Source organism: Molossus molossus, unplaced genomic scaffold, assembly GCF_014108415.1.
Source record: "Molossus molossus isolate mMolMol1 unplaced genomic scaffold, mMolMol1.p scaffold_m16_p_13, whole genome shotgun sequence".
Lineage (NCBI taxonomy): Eukaryota > Metazoa > Chordata > Mammalia > Chiroptera > Molossidae > Molossus > Molossus molossus.
The window spans coordinates 28138112-28156516 of NW_023425348.1; the positions used below are offsets into that span (position 1 = coordinate 28138112).

The 18405-nt window shown below is 35.3% G+C and overlaps 1 protein-coding gene across 3 annotated transcripts in view; it reads left to right on the plus strand.

Moving 5' to 3' along the window:
• SLC36A4 (solute carrier family 36 member 4) overlaps positions 1–16565 on the plus strand; it is a 34658-nt gene extending 18093 nt beyond the window's left edge. For 2 of the 3 annotated variants that reach the window (XM_036258685.1, XM_036258683.1), the window contains 5 exons: positions 1185–1412; positions 3670–3768; positions 6670–6839; positions 8314–8483; positions 16117–16565. In XM_036258685.1, the coding sequence (XP_036114578.1) occupies positions 1185–1412; positions 3670–3768; positions 6670–6839; positions 8314–8483; positions 16117–16424 (975 nt within the window). In that variant the 3' untranslated portion in view covers positions 16425–16565. The remainder of the gene's footprint in view (positions 1–1184; positions 1413–3669; positions 3769–6669; positions 6840–8313; positions 8484–16116) is intronic. The other variant, XM_036258686.1, reaches the window with a different exon arrangement.
• Positions 16566–18405: the final 1840 nt, after the last annotated feature.

Below are 18405 nucleotides of genomic sequence, written 5' to 3' on the forward strand. Positions count from 1 at the left end.
AAGAATTTATGTATTCAGAAACTTGATAATGTCATTGTGTTCAAAGGAGGGTACAGAGTAGGGGGCAAATAGATTTTCACTGGTATTTAAATTATGGTGTGATCTGCCTCTGCTCTGAATTTTAAGATTGTTTTTAAAGTTCTCTATCATTTCATTTCTATTTTAGTGAGTTGGGTTATGTGGCTAATTGAATCAGAGACAGTTTTTAATACATGGATCCTATAAATCATTGTATTGCTTTTGAAAACAATATTGGTTTATAAAAGTGGCTGAATAAATTTTAAGGTAAAGTTGATTTATCTTAAAGAAATTTTTTGCTCTAGCAAAAATGTATCTACTGTCTAGCATATGGCCATGCATAAATTTAGTGGATTCTTAGTAAATATTGATATAATTTATAAACAATTGATTTGATTTATAAAACAGTTTTAAAGTTACTGTGATTTCTAAATTTTATTTTGACTACTGCACATTTCTTAGAGGTACTTAGAGTTTTCTTTTTTTGTTTGTTTGTTTAATCCTCACCTAAGGATATTTTTCTATTTATCTTCAGACAGAGTGGGAGGGAAAAAGAGGGAGAGAGAGAGAAACATTGACATGAGAGAGACACATCGACTGGTTGCTTCCTGCATGACTCTGACCAGGGCTAGGGACGAACTACAACCAAGGTATGTGCCCTTGGCTGGAATCGAACCCACAACTCATTGGTTTGCAGGCTGATGCTCTACCGCTGAGCCAAACTGGCCAGGGCTAGAGTTTTCTACTGTGAAGAAAATAAGCTGAAGTAGCATAGCAATGGCCATTCTAGACAAGTATGCCTCCTCTTTAGATTATCTCAGGAGCAGATTGAGCCTTTGCAGGGATCATGAAGCATCATGGTTAGTCACAAAGCTTCAAAATAAATCAGCAAATCTACCCTCATAATTGTCTAGTGACCTTTCTGTTCACAGTATGGTAAAAAGTTATTTTGCAAAGAAGAGTGTCCTATTTTGATTTTCCTTAAATTATGTGTGTACACACACACACACACACACACACACACTTCTAGAAAGCTGGATTATCTTGAAAAAATGTAAATATTTTAAAGGAATTTATCATTGTGTATAGATCATAAGTTTCTTTGTATTTCCCTTTTATGATTATCCCCCCCACACCTTTCCTGTTCTTTTAACAATCCTGTGTAGGTTCATGAAGGGTTCCTGGAGAGTACAGTGTCTGTTTTGAATGGTACCAATTCATCGACTCCATGCGAGAGAAAAAGTACTGACCTAAGGATATATATGCTTTGCTTTCTTCCATTTATAATTCTCTTGGTCTTCATTCGGGAGCTAAAGAATCTGTTTGTGCTCTCATTCCTTGCCAACATTTCCATGGCTGTCAGTCTTGTGATCATTTATCAATACATTGTTAGGGTAAGTATAACAAGTTTTTACTGTCACGTTTCTTAATAAGTAAATTCATTGTTAACTTTGGGGGTAAAAGTAGTGATATGTGAAGACCCCTACATCACATGCGACACACAGGAGATAATCAGTCAACTCTGCTTTTCTTTTGGAGGATATTGCTTATTGGAAAAGTGTATGACCTAGGGATTTAAAGTGCAGGCTTCATAGTCATATCTGGTATTGAATCTTGGCAACTGCTTCTGGGTTTTATGGTGTTGCTTCAGAGGATAGTAATACCTCCCCTGTTAAAGTTGTGCAGTTTAGGGCCATGCCCTGGTATACTGCCTAACATGAAACAAAGAACTTAGTAGTGTCTTGTTTATTCCTTTAAGATTGAGCCAATCACAAGAGATGGGACTATATATGTAATTTTATAATTTCCTTTCACTTTCGAACCTTTATTTGTTGCCACCCACTTCAGTCCACTAACACTACACTAGTCTGTAACCTCTGTATCCGAAGTATGCACTAACCTGAACTGATTTTATTGTTCATAGTCCTGGATTCTTAACCCACTTTCCTTAAAAGAATCTATTGATGGGCCCTGGCCGGTTTGGCTCAGCGGTTAGAGCGTCGGCCTGCGGTCCAGAGAGACCCGGGTTCGGTTCCCGCTAAGGGCACATACCTCGGTTGTAGTTTGGCCCTGGTTGGAGTCATATGGGTGGCAACCACTTGATGTGTCTCTCTCATATCTATGTTTCTCTCTCTCCCTCACCCCACTCCTGCTCTGTCTGAGGATAAATGCAAAATAAAAAATAAAAAAATCCTCAGGTGAGGATTAAAAAAAATAAAGTATCTATTGATGGGATAAAATCCCTTAAAATTATTTGTAAGAGTTAGCGTTTCTCTGTATATAAATGTGCTTTCTATTGAGCAGCTGTACAGCTTTCATCTCTCAGACGGGCTAGTGACTCAAGGAAGGTGGAGACTCCCTGTTCTAGTCTTTCCCAGTCCAGTCCATCTTACATATTGCTGCCAAAGGCATTGTTCTGAAATCTCCAACTGCAATTCATTACAGACTCTCTTATGATGGATGTATTTTCCACCCCCCCAATTCCAAACCCTGTAGACACTTTCTCACAGCACGTAAGAGTGGAAGGGGATAGGCAGGAATACCTCAAGGCTTTCTGAACAAGTTAGTGGAGCAGAAAAGGAGGTTCCTTAAATAGAGGGAGCAGTGTGAGCCTTGAATAACAGTTTAATGCTATCAAATGATCCAAACACTTTAAAACCCTTTTTATTCTGACCCTAGCTTATGTTTTAGGTCATGTATCACCATTAATCACCCAATTCTACCTATGTTTCAGATGTTCTAGACCTCTCTATTTCTCAAATTACCTGTGTGCTTTCACACTTCACTTTCTTAGTTCACCTTTTTTCCTTGGCCTTGAATTTCACTCCCAGTCAGATAAGGCAGAGAACACAGGATGACGAGGAGAGGAGGGACCAGACTTGGGGAAGCTGGAGGAAGTGGCCATTGTGGAGCCAGAGATCCAGATGGTGAGAGCTGGAACAAGGCTATGAGTCAGGACCGAGTCGTCAGAGTCAAGGCATGTGCACAAGTAATAAGGTTAATGTCACCTGTCAGGTCAAAGACGAAAACACTGAAAACGAGGAGACCTGTGCTAGGAAGCAGCAGAGTGATGAGGTAGAAAGTCAGTCAGGAGCCAGGTTCCTTAGAGATAGAAAGCAATGAAAGTAGAGTGGAGGGTGAATTTTGTGAACACCATCTGTAGTGGCTGGTAACTGATTACATGGCTCTGCTCAGCCCTTGAGTGTGCTTATATATTTCCTGTTGTGGCAGGAGCCATACCCAGTGTGAACAGCCTGAGACTTGCAGGTGGAAACAGGTAATAAGGAGCATTTAGCTCAGATGGAATGTGTGGGCATGAGGAAAACAACTGCTTTTGGCAGTGAAATCCTAACAGCTTGGCTACATTTAACATAGGATGCTTAAAGTGCTTGTTGAAAGAATTAGTCACTTTTATAACACATACAGGGTGGGACAAAAGTAGGTTTACATTGGTTCATATGGAAATAATACAATAATTAATAATATAAGAATAAAGTGTTTCGGGTACTCATAACTGTAAACCTACTTTTGTCCCTCCCCATACTTGCTGCTGTGAAGCTCAGAAGTGTGTGATTTTGTGAATTTCATTTAAACTTCTTTTCAAAATAAGTACAGATGTAACTTGCCTTATTTTTTTCTTTCTTTCTCCAGAATATGCCAGATCCCCACAACCTTCCAATAGTGGCTGGTTGGAAAAAATACCCACTTTTTTTTGGTACTGCTGTGTTTGCTTTTGAAGGCATAGGAGTGGTAAGAATTTTGTCTTTATTATTTTTTTAAATTGTAAGACAAAGATTTATTTGGTCAAGCTACATTTAAAAATGTATACTTTTCTTTCTAATTATTTCTGGAACATGATTTGTATTTTGGCATAACAGACGAATTATAGTTTAGTTCTTCCACTAGCCAAGAGTTTAGTCTTTGATATATCATTTAAACTCTAATTCTCTTTATTTTAATCTGTAACATGAGATCATTAGATTAGATGATTTTTAACATTTTATTATGGAAAACTTCAAACCTGTACAAAATTTAGGGAATAATATGATGCACTTTTATGTAAGCATCACCTAGCTTCAAAAACCATTAATTCACAGTCAATTTTGTTTTATCTGAATTCCATCTACTCTGCCAAGCCTGGGTTGTATTCAGACAAATTCCAGATGTCATATTGTATAGGCTAGATGATTTGAAGTGATTGGAATTGTTACAGTGTTACTATTTCATAAGAAGTCAAATATAAATTCTCCCTTTAGATTTGTGCATAGTTGTTTTGAAAAATAGTGTTAGCATAAAGCTAATTCCAAGAGATACAAGCTTCCTTAGGATTTTAAGATCTTAAATGTTTCCATTCAGGATGCTTTTTAAAGCCTAGAATGTGTAGATTTGTGGAAAATAGAATATTGCTGACTACCCCATAGCTTATGTTTCATAATCTGATGGTTTTGTTATGGGAGCAGAACTACTTCTAAGCACCTGTTTATATGAACGACAGACAAAATAGACCTAAAAGTCAATTTTACTTGGGTTTCTGCTCTCTGAATTCTCCTTTAGAGAATTCTCACAAGTTCTTAGAGCTGCACTTATCACTTATGCACAGGCATATTCCATTCAGATTTTCGTTCTGTCATTTCCTACCAAACCTCAGTTAACTATTGGACATTTAGAGTTAAGTGTTGTTTCTCTGACATCTCGAATTCAGCATCTCCAGAGTCTGAAGCATACTTTCTTAGGCAAAACCAGCTTTACTTTCTCACTTCCCTGTTTCTTGTAGCTTACTTTTAGTCACTCAGACTGGAAACATTGGAATAATTCTTTTCACTCTGTCACTGGTTTACTCATTCCAGTAAGTAATTACGGCCTGTTGATTCTTCTTTCATGTTTCCTCACATCTGTTCCGTGAGATTATATGCAAAGCACCTACAGTGCTGCTTCACACAGAGGGTGCCCTCACAAATGTTCATTTTCTCCCCTTCCCCTTTCCTGGCTTCACTGGCACCATTCTTGACCGTAGCCCCTTATTGCAGGCCTGGACTATCTCTACAGCATCCAAATTGTTTCCTGTTCTCTCTCCTATTGACCAGTTAAGATTTCCATGTGGATCTGATGTATTCACCTGAAAAGTGGAAATAATATTAGAGGAGTTATTCCATAGCGTTATTGTGAAGATGATGTACTATGGTACATGCAAAGCTTTTCAAAAAATATATGGCACACTCTAAGCTCTCAGGAAATAATTACTATTGTTACTACTTAGTGTCTTTTACAGTATGGTCAAATCATATGGCAAGAATCTATGAAGATTGCCTAAAAACTTAACTTTTCAATTAGCCTTTTTTCTTTTCCTTTACTTTTTTTACATAATGAAAATAATTTATTCATCTCACTAAATTAACAGACAATATATACAGATGGAAAGATACAGAAAATTATAGACATGTGTATACATGGGTTACTGTACGTATGGTTTCCAGCAGCAAGCACACCACACACCCAGATCTTGATTTCTAAATACCATTTCCTACAAAGTTCTTCAGAGAAATGGCCAATTTTAGGGCTGAAGCATGAAAATTCAAGATGAGTCTGGAGCATCTTATAGTGCCAGAAAGTATGGAAGTGCTCAAAAAACAAAAGAATGGGGGCAGGTCAGTAGGACACAGCAGCCAACCTGGTAGAATTTACAATGACCAAAGCTGGGACAATGAGTAGCATCAATAACAGTGTTTTGGATTCATATTCAAAGTATAAAAAAATACATGAATCCATACTAATATAAACATATGATTAAATAAGTACATAATTTAATCGAATAAGGGGGATTTCCAAATAATTTTTGTGACTGCTCCACCTCCAGAAGGTGTAGCTTGATCCCCCACCTGGTCCCTGGAGTGTGGGCTGGCTGCAGTGAATGACTTGCTTCCAAGGAACAGAGTAGGTTGAGGGGGAAGAAATTAACTTTACCAGCAGAGAAACCTGGCAAACACTGCCTTAACCAAGTGATCAAAATGAACTTCACCAGTGATAACTAATGTTGATTACAGGTGTGATGAGAAGAGCACTTCACCCCTGTGATATCCTTTCCTAAAACCTACAATCCTAGTCTAGTCAAACATCAGACAAACCCAAATAGAGGGACATTATACTAAGTACCTAACCAGTACTTCTCAGAACTTTCAAGATACTGAAGAATAAGGAAAGATTGAGGAACTTTCTCAGACCAGAGGAAACTAAGGAGGCATGGTGACAAAATGCAATGTGATGTCCTTGGTGGGATGGACCCTGGAACAGGAAAAGGACATGTGGAGAAACTAGTGAAATCCAAATCAAGTTTGAAGTTTAATAGTAATGTGCCTTTGTTGGTTCTTAATTGTGACAAATATACTTTGGTTATGTAAATTATTAACAGGGAGAAGTGTTCAAGTTTATTTTTTTAAAAAACAAACCTGTTTGACTGTTAAGAGCTTTTAAAATCTGTAGTGTAAAAAAATAAAAATAAGTATATATATAAAACACCTAGAAAAATACTTCAACAATTATAAATGTTTTAAAGGAAAAAGATTTGCATATTAACTATAGAAACATTACTTTGTGTATATATGAGACAAGATACTAGATTGTTTTAAATGATTTGTATTATTTGTATTTTCTTAGGTCCTTCCACTTGAAAATCAAATGAAAGAATCAAAACGCTTTCCCCTAGCATTGAATATTGGCATGATAATTGTTACAACTTTGTATGTAACACTAGCTACCTTAGGGTACATGTGTTTTCAGGACGAAATCAAAGGCAGCATAACTTTAAATCTTCCTCAAGATATATGGTAGGTAGCTATGAGTTTCTTAATCCTAGGTTTTATATTTTATATAGTTTGCCAATATTTGATAAAGGTGAATTGTTAGATTTATAGTTTAAATATGATTTTTTTGTGTAATCTAGAATAGTTTTGTAAACTTCAGAAGAGGCCACCTTTGATTTTAAAGATCCTTGTGGGATTTTTAGAAAGCTTAAAAATTGTAGGATGTTTCAAAATTGAGTAAAGTAGAAGAGTAAAACATGGATTCTTTTAATATGGACACTTTAATAAAAAGTTTAACACTTATCCTTGCTGCCAAAAAATCCAACACTTTGGGTTCCTGGTAAAATAATATAACCTGTCACTTATGTCCCCCACTGTTGTAGTGGTCAGCTTTAGTAGTGTAAGTACCCCAAATGCTTTCAGAACACAGGGCACATTATAAATAAATAATATGGTGTCTTAAATTCTCTTTAATAGTAGAACCATATTCTGCTAAATGAAGCAATATATAGGGTGTTTCCTTTTTCAGAGATTGGTTTTTGGAGATTGAAGAGAGATTTTGTCTGTGATTACCATGCATGTTTGCTTCCTTATTTATAGAATGGAAGGTAACTCCTAGTTTTGATAAACGCAGACAATAAATGCTAAATTGATTTAATTAATGTCATGCTGCTTCTTTAGCTGCTTAAACCTTAAATGTTAAGTATCTTATGACTGCCTGATGCAAGTTTGTCTCCCATTAAGTAATCATTTGAATCCTATATCTTTATTGGAGTCAGAACTGGTGTCTGAATAAATGTATGTTAGAAGCCAGTGATGATAGAGGGAATGTACCTAGAGTAGTGTCCAGGTTGCACAAGGGGCACATGTGCAGTGGGGTTCTTTTCTTTTGATTACAATATTGAATAATAATATACTGGCCTTCGTTTGTGTTGGATTTCTTGTCTATCTTAACCTGAAAAATAAAAAGGTAGAAAGCTAGATTTATATTACGATAACAATGCGAATGAACCTGGAAGGTATTATGCTAAGTGAAATAAGCCAGACAGAGAAAGACAGATATTGCATGGTGTCACTTATATGTGAAATCAAAAGAAGAAAAGGAAAAAGTCCAGTGCATATAGACAAAGAGTGCATTAGTGGTTGCCAGGGGCTAGTGGATGGGGGAAGAGAAGAAAGCTCTATAAAAGGGTACAATCTTTTAGTTATAAGATGAATGAGGTCTGAGGATCTAATGTATAACACGACGACGATAGTTGGTAATACTGAGTTGTATAATTGAAATTTGCTAAGAGAGTAGAACCAAGTATTCTCACTTAAAAAAAAAAGTAATGTGAGGTGCTGGGTCTGTTAACTCGCTTGTGGGTATCCTTGCACAATGTATATGCATCTCAAGTTATCACATTGTAAACTTTAAATATATTACAGTTTTATTTTTAAGTTGTACCTAAGTAAACTGGAAAAAAAGAATGACTAGATTTTGAAAATTTTTTAACAGGTTATATCAATCAGTGAAAATTCTGTATTCCTTTGGCATCTTTGTGACATATTCCATTCAGTTCTATGTTCCAGCAGAGATTATTATACCTGTGATCACATCCAAATTTCAGGCTAAATGGAAACAAATCTGTGAATTTGTGATAAGGTCCATCTTGGTTAGTATTACTTGTAAGTATCACTACATATTTATATCATACTTTTTAAAAAATTTCTTATAGTAAAGCAACTTAAAGTATATTTTTAAATATTTCTGAACAATTATATTAACATAGCTGGGATACTTGTTGGTTTAAAATTTTATTCTGCTATATAAGAAAAACACAACCAGATACTATCACATTTAGAAGGACTAATCAAATTATATTTTGAAAATGACATCAGTTGTGATTAAAATATTAGTATATTTAAGGTCTGGCCAGTTTGGATCAGCGATTGGAGCGTCAGCTTGTGGACCAAAGGGTTGCGGGTTTGATTCCCGGTCAAGGCCACATGCCTGGGTTGCAGGTTTGATCCCGTCTTGGTGGGTGTTGTGCAGGAGGCAACCAATCGATGAGTCTCTCACATCGCTATTTCTCTTTTTCTCCCCCTTCTGCTCTATCTAAAAAGCAACGGAAAAGTATCCTCGAGTGAGGATTAAAATAATAATAATAAAAATATTTAAATCAAATGTATAAGGGACCCCTTATATTGTTAATACACATTTTACTTTGGTTGTAGCTTTCCTCGGGGTTTTTTCCTGCTAACTCTTGTATATTTAACAGTTTAATTGTCTATGGAAATGAGTTTTGTTTTGGTCTTTAATAATTACTTATTTGAGTGTATATAATGTGCTGTTAAGATTTCACATTAGGAGATACCTCTACAGGCATTACTAATGCAGACTTGTGAAAAGGAGTTTGGTATACTGGAAAGAGTGTGAATTTGGAGTCTCACTAAACTGATGGTTCAAACTCAGACACCACTTTCTTGTTGGTGTCTTTAGGGAAGTTGCATACCATCTTTGAGCCCCTCTTTCCTCAACTATGAAATAAAGATAAGATTTCCTTATGGCACTTTTGTAGAGTTTAAAAATATTTAAAAAGTAGCTGAAAGTTATTATCATTACCATGATTATTATAACTACAAATAGAAGGATAACTGCAACACTAAACTGACTAAAAGGATTGCCTAGAATGATACCAGGGACCAGATTACTGGTGTTCTGTGGGAACAACCAGCTTTGGACATTCTGTGGAAGATACTTTTAACCAAGTTGGCCATTCAAAGTTAGAGGATGGTAGAACTAGACATTCTGGGCAACTCTGTAAATTGCATTGAGTAGTGTGGGGTAGAGCTTATGCCTAATTATAAAGAATTCGGTGTATTCCATTTTGTTTAAAGAAAAAGCAAAGCTGGTTAAAGTACATAAAACTCATTTTCAGAGCAATCATTTATTATAGTTGGCATACAATATTATATTAGTTTCAGGTGCACAACATAGTGACTCGACATTGATATATCTTACAGTGTGCTCACCACACTGTCTAGTAACCATCTATCACCATGCACATTTATCAATTATTACTGACTATTCCTTCACCTTTTTCACTCATCTCTCCACCCCTCTGTCTGTTGTTTTGATGAGTCTTTTTTTGTTTGTATATTTAGATTTTTTTCTTTAGTTTCGCATAAAAGGAAATTATGCAGTATTTGTCTTTCTCTGTCTGACTTATTTCACGTAGCATGATACCCTCTAGGTCCATCCATGTTGTGGCAAGTAGCAGGATTTCATTCCTTTTTATTGATGGGTAATATTCCATTGTATATATGTACCATATCTTTGTTACCCATTCATCTATCAGTGGACACCTTGGTTACTTCCATATATTGTCTACTGTAAATAATGCTGCAGTGAACATAGGAGAGCATACATATCTTTGAATTAGTGTTTTCCTTTTTTTAGGATAAATACCCAGAAGTGGAATTGCTGGGTTATATGGTAGTTCTGTTCTAGCTTTTTGAGGAACCTCCATGCTGTTTTCCGTAGTGGCTACTACAATTTCCAGTCTCACCAGCAGTGCACAAGGTGCCCTCGCCAACGCTTGTTATTTATTTTTGGTAACATCCATTCAGACTGGTGTGGAGTGGTATCTTATGATTTTCATTTGCATTTCTCTGATGATTAGTGCTGGTGAGCATTTTTTCATATGTCTATTGTCCATCTGTATGTCTTATTTAGAGAAATGTCTCTTCAGGTTTTCTGCTCTTTATTTTTTTATGAGATTATTGTTTTGTTACTGAGTTGTGTGAGTTCCTTATATATTTTGGATGTATCAACCTCTTATTGTATATGTCATTTGTGAATGTATTCTCCTATTCAGCAAGTTGTCTTTTTGTTTTGTTTCCTTTGCTGTGCAGAAGCTTTTTAGTTTGATGAAGTCCCGTTTGTTTATTTTTGCTTTTGTTTACCTTGCTTGAGGAGACGTATACAAAAATATATTACTAATACTGATATCAAATAGTTTGATACCTATGGTTTCTTCTGGGAGTTTTATGGTTTTAGGTCTTACATTTTTTAAGCCCTTAACCTATTTTGAGTTTTATTTTTGTATATGGTGTAAGAGAGTAGTCCAGTATTCCCAGTATTTGTTAAAGAGACTGTCATTTCTCCATTGTAGATTCTTGCCTTCTTTCTTGTAGATTGACCACATAAGTGAATGTTTATTTCTGGGCGCTCTCTTTTGTTCCATTCATCTATGTGCCTGTACCATACTATTTTGATTATTATAACTTTGTAATATAGTTTGATATCAGGAAGGGTGATATCTCCAACTTTGTTCTTCTTTCTCAAGATTGCTTTGGCTATTTGTGTTTTGTGTGTGTGTGTGTGTGTGAGAGAGAGATTCCATATAAATTTTAGAATTATTTGTTCTGAGAAGAATGCCATTGGTATTTTGATAGGGATTACATTGAATCTATAGATTGCTTTGGGTAGTGCAGTCATTTTAATAATAATCCTTCCAATCCATGAGTACAGTATGTCTTTCCATTTTTTGGTGTTCTCTTCAATTTCTTTCTTTGGTGTCTTATAGTTTTCAGATATAGGTCTTTCACTTTAAATTTATTTATAGATTTTATTCTTTTTGAATTAGCTGTAAATTGGATTTTCTTAATTTTTCTTTGTGATCATTATTAGTATATAGAAATGCAATGGATTTATGTAAATTAATTTTGTATCCTGTTACTATACTGAATTCATTTATTCTATTGGTTTTCTGAGAAATTCTGTATGATTTTCAATATATAATATGTCATCTGCAAATAATGACAGTTTTACTTCTTCCTTTACATTTTGGATGCCTTTTAATTCTTTATCTGGTTTGAGGACTGTGGTAGACTTCCAATGCTATATTGAATAATAATGGTGAGAGAGTGTCCTTGTTTGTTTCTGATCTTAGAAGAAAAGCTTTCAGCTTTTCACCATTTAGTGTAATTTTAGCTATAGGCTTATCATATATAGCCTTTATCATGTTGAGGTAAGTTCCTTCTCTACCCATTTTTTTGTATTTATCATAAATGGATGTTGAATTTTGTAAAATACTTTTTTTTTTTATCTGTTGAGATGACCATATAATTTTCATTCTTGGTTTTGTTGATTGAATGTATCACATTAATTGTTTGGGGGATATTGAACCATCCTTTCATCCCTGGTATAAATTGCACTTGATCATGGTGCATAATTCTTTTTTTTTTTTGGTATGTGGCCCTAGTGGGAACCAAACCCAGGACTCTCTGGTCCACAGGCCGAGGCTCCAACTGCTGAGCCCAACCAGCCAGGGCATAATTCTTTAAATGTTTTGTTGAATTCAGTTTCCTAGTATTTTATTGAGAAGTTTTGCATCTATGTCCTTCAGGGCTTGTAGTACTCTTTTTGGTAGTATCTTTGTCTAGTTTGGTATTATGGTAAAGCTGCCCTCATAGAATGAGTTTGGAAGCAGTTCTTCCTCTTTATTTATTTATTTTTGAATAATTTGAGAAGGATAGGTATTAATTATTCTTTAAATGTTTGGTAGGATTCACTTTGGATTTTCTTTGTTCTTCTTTCTAGTTTCTTTAGATGTAAAGGTAGATTATTTGGCAGTTTCCATTTCTTGAGGTAGGCCTGTTTAGCTCCAAATTTTCCTCTTACAACTGCTTTTACTATATTCCATACATTTTTGAAAATTGTGTTTTCATTTTGTCTCAAGGCAGTTTTTGATTTCCTGTTTGATTTTCTCTTTCATCCATTGGTTGTTTATTAACATGTTATTTAAATTTCATGTATTTGTTTTTTATCCAGTTTTCTTCCTGTAGTTGATTGCTAATTTTATACCATTTTGGTCAAAAAAGAGGTGTGTTATGATTTCTGTCTTCTTGAATTTGTTGAGGTTTGTTTTGTGGCCTAATATGTAGTCTGTCCTGGAAAATGTACCACATGCGGTAGAGAAAATGTGTATTCTGCAATTTGGGGATGAAATATTCTAAAAATGTCTATTGAGTTGCTCTAGTCTAATGTGACATTTTGAGCCATTATTTCTGTACTAATTTTCTGTTTGGATGATCTATCCATTGAGGTGAGTGGGGTATTAATTTCTGTATGTCCATTAACACTTGTTTTATATATTTGGGTGCTCCTATGTTGTATGCATATATATTTACAATTGTTATATCTTCTTGGATAGGCCTCTTTATAATTATGTAATATCTTTGTCTCTTTTTAAATTCTTTGTTCTAAAGTCTATTTTGTCTGATATATTGTTGCTACCCCAGATTTCTTTCATTTCTATTTGCATGGAATATCTTTTTTCATTCCTTCAGTCAGTCATTGTGCATCTTTTGATCTAAAGTGGATCTCTTGTAGCCAGCATATAGCGGGGGTCTTTTTTTAATCCATTCTGCCGGGGTGTGTCTTTTGATGGCAGCATTTAGTCCATTTAAATTTAAAGTATTTATTGATAGGTATGTGCTTATTGCCATTTTGTTAATTTTTTTTTTTTTTTTTCTATTTCTCTCGATTTCTTTCCTTGTGGTATGCCGGTTTTCTTGAGTGTTTTGTTTGGGTTTCTTTTTCTTTATTTTTTGGGTATTTTTTGTAGGTTTTGGTTTGTGGTTACCCTATATCCATCTTTATCTATAGCAGTCTATTTTAAGATCACATGTGTTTAAGTTCATATGCATTCTAAAAGCACTACATTTTTACTACCTCTCCATGCTTTGTTATTAATGGAATGTTTTATATCTTTTTGTTTTATATATCCCCTATTTATTGTAGTTGTAGTTTATTTTGCTAGTTTTGTCTTTTAACCTTTTATCTTTTTTAAGTAATGGATTCACTGTGTTTATTATGTATTTGTCTTTACCAGTGATATTTTTTCCCTGTATTTTCTTAGTTTAGGTTATCACCTTTTCTTTTCTGCATAAAGAAGATCCATGGTATTTCTTCTAAAGCCATTTCAGTGGTTGTGAACTCCTTAGTTTTTGTTTGTCTGGAAGCTCTTTCTCTCTCCTTGGATTCTGAATGATAACCTTGCAGGGATTAGTATTCTAGATTTTAGGTTCCTTGTTATCAGCACTTTAGTTCCTGCCATTCCCTTCTGGCCTTAACATTGCTCCTGAGAAATTAGCTGATAGACTTAGGAGTTTTCCCTTGAGATTTCTTGCTGCTTTAGAGATTATCTCTTTATCCTTAACTTTTGCCATTTTAATTGCAGTATGTCTTGATATGAGTTTCTCGGTTCATCTTTTTTGGGACTCTCTGCTTTCTGGACCTTGATGTCTTTTTCCTTCCTCAAATTAGGAAAGTTTTCAGCCATTCAGATATACTTGCTGTCTTTTTCTCTTCTTTTTCTGGAATCCCTATAATGTGAATGTTTGAGTGCTTGACGTTGTGCCAGAGATCCTTTATACTTTTCTCATTAAAATTCTTTTTCATGTTGTGTTGATTGGGTACTTTCCATTACTCTGTCTTTCAGATCACTAATCTGTTCTTTTGTGTTAACTAACCTGTTACCAGTTTCTTCCAATGTGTTTTTAAGTAGTTGTATTCTTCATCTCTGATTGGTTCTTTATTTTATTTTCTAACTGTTGAAGTTGTCTCTGAGTTCCTCTGTTCTGCTCTCGAGTATCCTATGACTGTGTCTTTAAATTTTTTATCAGGCAAATTATTGATCTCTGTTTTAGGTTTTCTCCAGGTTGTTTTTTTTAATTTATTGGGAGCATATTCTTCTGTCTCCCCATTTTGTTTGATTTTCAGTGTTTGTTCCTGTGAGTTAGATGAGATAGTGATCTCTCCCAATCTTGGGGGAAAAAATGGTCTTGTTTAAAAGTGGCATCTGTGTAGACGCTGGGGTGTGGGATTCCTGAGTCGCTGCCTGGCCAGAAATTGCAGATTCTGGGTGGTACAACCTGGTGTGTATGAGCTTTTCTGCTGTCAGGTGAAGAGGAGCTTCAGCACCCTCTTGGGCCTGCTGATTATAGCTCCAGATGTGGCAGGGGGTTGCTGTGTACACCTACTGTGGCTCACTCTTGTTTCCTGCTGGAGCTAGCTCCATGAGAGATGGCTGGGGATGGGCTGCTGCACCCTTGCAGGTCAGCCAGAGCACCTGGTTGAGCTCCTGTTGGTCTGTACAAGTGCAGGGGGCATGTGAACAGTGGTGTTCACCGGCTTCTCTGTTCTTGATGGGTTCCCTCATATTTTTGGTGGGCTCCCACTGTTCCTTAATCTTCTGTGTGGTCTTTCTCTCTCCTTTGTTGTGCAAAAGCTGTTCAGTTGTCTCTCAGGAGGAATTGCTCAAATATAGGTGTACATTCAGGCATTTGGTGTGTTCATGGGTGGGGGCAAACTCCGTGTCCTCTTTCACCACCATTTTGGACCTACCTCCTACAATTATTAAAACCAGGAAATTACAATTGATACAACACTACTAATCTATAAACCTTATTCTAATTTTCCAGTTTTCTCACTAATAACCCTTTTCTGATCCAGGAACCAATGCAGCCTGATTTGATTTAGTTGTCTACCTAGTTTCCTGTAGTCTTGATAGTTTCTATCTTTCTTCCTGACACTTTCAGTAAGTTTATAGAATTTCCTTTAGTTTAGATTTTTATGATGCTTTCTTATGATTAGGTTGAAGTAAAGCATTTTTAATAAGAATTCCACTAGTGGTGATGCTTTGTATTTCTCAGTGCATCATCACACTGATGGTATCAACATGTTTTATTAGTGACAATGTTAACTTTGATCGCTTGGTTGAAGGTGTTTGAGGGATATCTTCACTGTAAAGAAACTCTTTGTCCCTTTATAATTATCTTATAAAGAGATAGTTTGAAACTATGCCAAGTTATAGCATCCTTCAGTGACTTTTCCAACAACAGTTATCACTGTGGTGTTTGCTTAGTTGAAATTCTGGTGCAAGAAACAGCTAGCTTCCTTTCTCTCTAATTTATTTATATCACACAGCCTCATCTACAATGAGCTGAATGTCAGAATCATGAAAAAGCTTTTGGAAATAAATTTTCTAAATTTCTTTGCCCAGAATCTCACGGCAAAATACTAAGTTTTTTTATAATTTTTTATAAACTCTATTGACAGGTCCAAGTCCCAGAAATGTCACTCACTGTTCTTTGTCTTCATTTTTAGCTTACAAGAAAGTATGACAGATTCTTCCACAAGCAGTTTAATAGTGCCTCCTTGCATTAATTAACTTTAATGTATTGGAAATATACCTATATTTAGTACTCCTGTAAGTATTAAATATTTAAGACATTTATTTTCATCTTCTAGGTGCTGGCGCAGTTCTGATTCCTCGTTTAGACATTGTGATTTCCTTCGTGGGCGCTGTGAGCAGCAGCACCTTGGCCCTGATCCTTCCCCCTTTGGTCGAAATTCTCACATTTTCTAAGGAACACTACAATATATGGATGATCCTGAAGAATATTTCTATAGCGTTCACTGGAGTTGTTGGTTTCTTGTTAGGTACATATGTAACTGTTGAAGAAATTATTTACCCTACTCCCAAAGTTATATCTGGTACCCCACAAAGTCCCTCTCTGAATTTGAATTCAACATGCTTTACATCTGGTTTCAAATAATTGACGTGGAATTATGAGTCTTCTACTTTTGTCTCAATTCTGAAAATGATTAAAACAGGAACTAGTAGAGTACATTGCCATATACTTAAAAATAGAACCAAACTCTCTTCTTTTGACAAAATATTGATATTTTGGCAGTAAATTGTATTAAATATTAGCAATAATTTTTAAAATTTAGTTTTAAAAATTGAAAAAATTAAAATGTTAAATAATTAAAGAATAAAAAGACACCTGCTATTCTTTTTTCAGTCAGAAAAACTTTAACCAAAATCTTTTTATAATGCTGCTATTTTGCAGTTGAAGAGAGAACAGGATTTCAACAATAAAAATTAGAGGCTGTAAGTAACAAAACTCCAGGCCACTCAGTGAATGTCAAAGCATACTCTGTGTATAATGTTAAAATATCTCGATTATGTTTTTATTAGAGAGCCAAATACTTATGATTAACCCCTGGAAGTATAGGAAACTCATTAACCATAATGTTAGCATCAGAAATCCATAAAAACCAGAATTATTTTTACACTATTCTGTAATGGTAGTTGATCTTCGTAATGAAAACTCTGAGGCACTGTGCAGGAGTCTGCCTGGGTATTGCAATCAAATTCCAAAGACTCTAAGGGTTGCGCAATGCAGTTCCCTGGTTTTCACCTGAGGAAATCGGTGCCCAGAAAGGCTACGTAACTTGGTCAAACTCACTCAGCCTTGAGAGCAGGAGAACTGATCATTCGATTCCCGTCTAGGGTTCTTTTTATTTTTCATATCACAGCTAAGAAAAAGAATAAATTCAGTTTAGTTTTAGTGTTGTGTATTTAATTTTTTTATGCTCTGAGAGCCGGTGATGTTTGAACTGTGTGTGCGCCTGGAGCAGAGTGGGCGCCCTCAGCCCGCAGACAGCCACACGCACCCACAAGGGGCCGCAGCAGCTTTTCTTTCAAAACACAGAACAGAAACCATTGCTGGTTTGACGGCTGGCTGGTAGAAGGTGCCAAGCTATCTTGTTTTTTTCCTTTCTAGGTTTTTTTAGGCACCATCTTTTTTTAAAACAACAACAACATGTTTTTATTGATTTTTTTAGAGAGAGAAACATTGATGTGAGAGAAACATTGATCAGCTGCCTCCTGTAGCCCCCCACTGGGGATTGAACCCACAACCCAGGCATGTACCCTGACTGAGAATCAAACCTGTGACCTCTTGGTGCATGGGGCAATGCTCAGTCCCCTGGGCCACAGCCGGGCAGGAAATAGATACCTGACAAAATACCGAATTTGTGCAGTTTCCTACCGTGTGGCTTTCCTGTTACTGATCTGAATGGGCAGAAGAAACCATAAAGAGATTCATGCCTAGAAAAAATAAAGACAATAATAAACTATTAAATATTGAGATACTCCATTTTCTTCCAGAGAAATACTTCTTTCTATTCCATATTCAAGCCCAGTTCTTAGCCAAAACAAAGAAACTCTGTTGATATGGAAGATTAAAATTAAGTGTACAACATTAAGAATCTTCCTGCTTTCTAAAAAATTCATCCTTTAAAACATTTTGAACTTTTTAATCAGGCTGGTGGTACTCTAATTTGTAATAGTACAAGATACCAAGATCACTAGTGTATACTATATTTTTATATGTAAATGTTAACTTAGTTCAAGTATTTTTTGCTTACATCATGAATGAGTCATCAAGTAAAATCCTAAAGAAATATCAGAATCTTTATTTTGGTACAAATTCATATGAATCAAAATCTTTTTTAAACATTTACATTATTGCCAATAATTGTTTGTGATACTTTTATGTCAAAAATGTTATGGAAGAAGTTATAGGAAAAGTAATTTTCATTGAAACTAATGCTGTATAATTTTGAATCTAAGAATAAATTAGGCATTTTTTGAAAATGTATAGTGGTATAAAGTGATTTTAAAACCATTATCTAATAGTAAGCACTGTCAAGTTTTTGTCAGCTGTCTTTAAATAATATTTCTAGTCT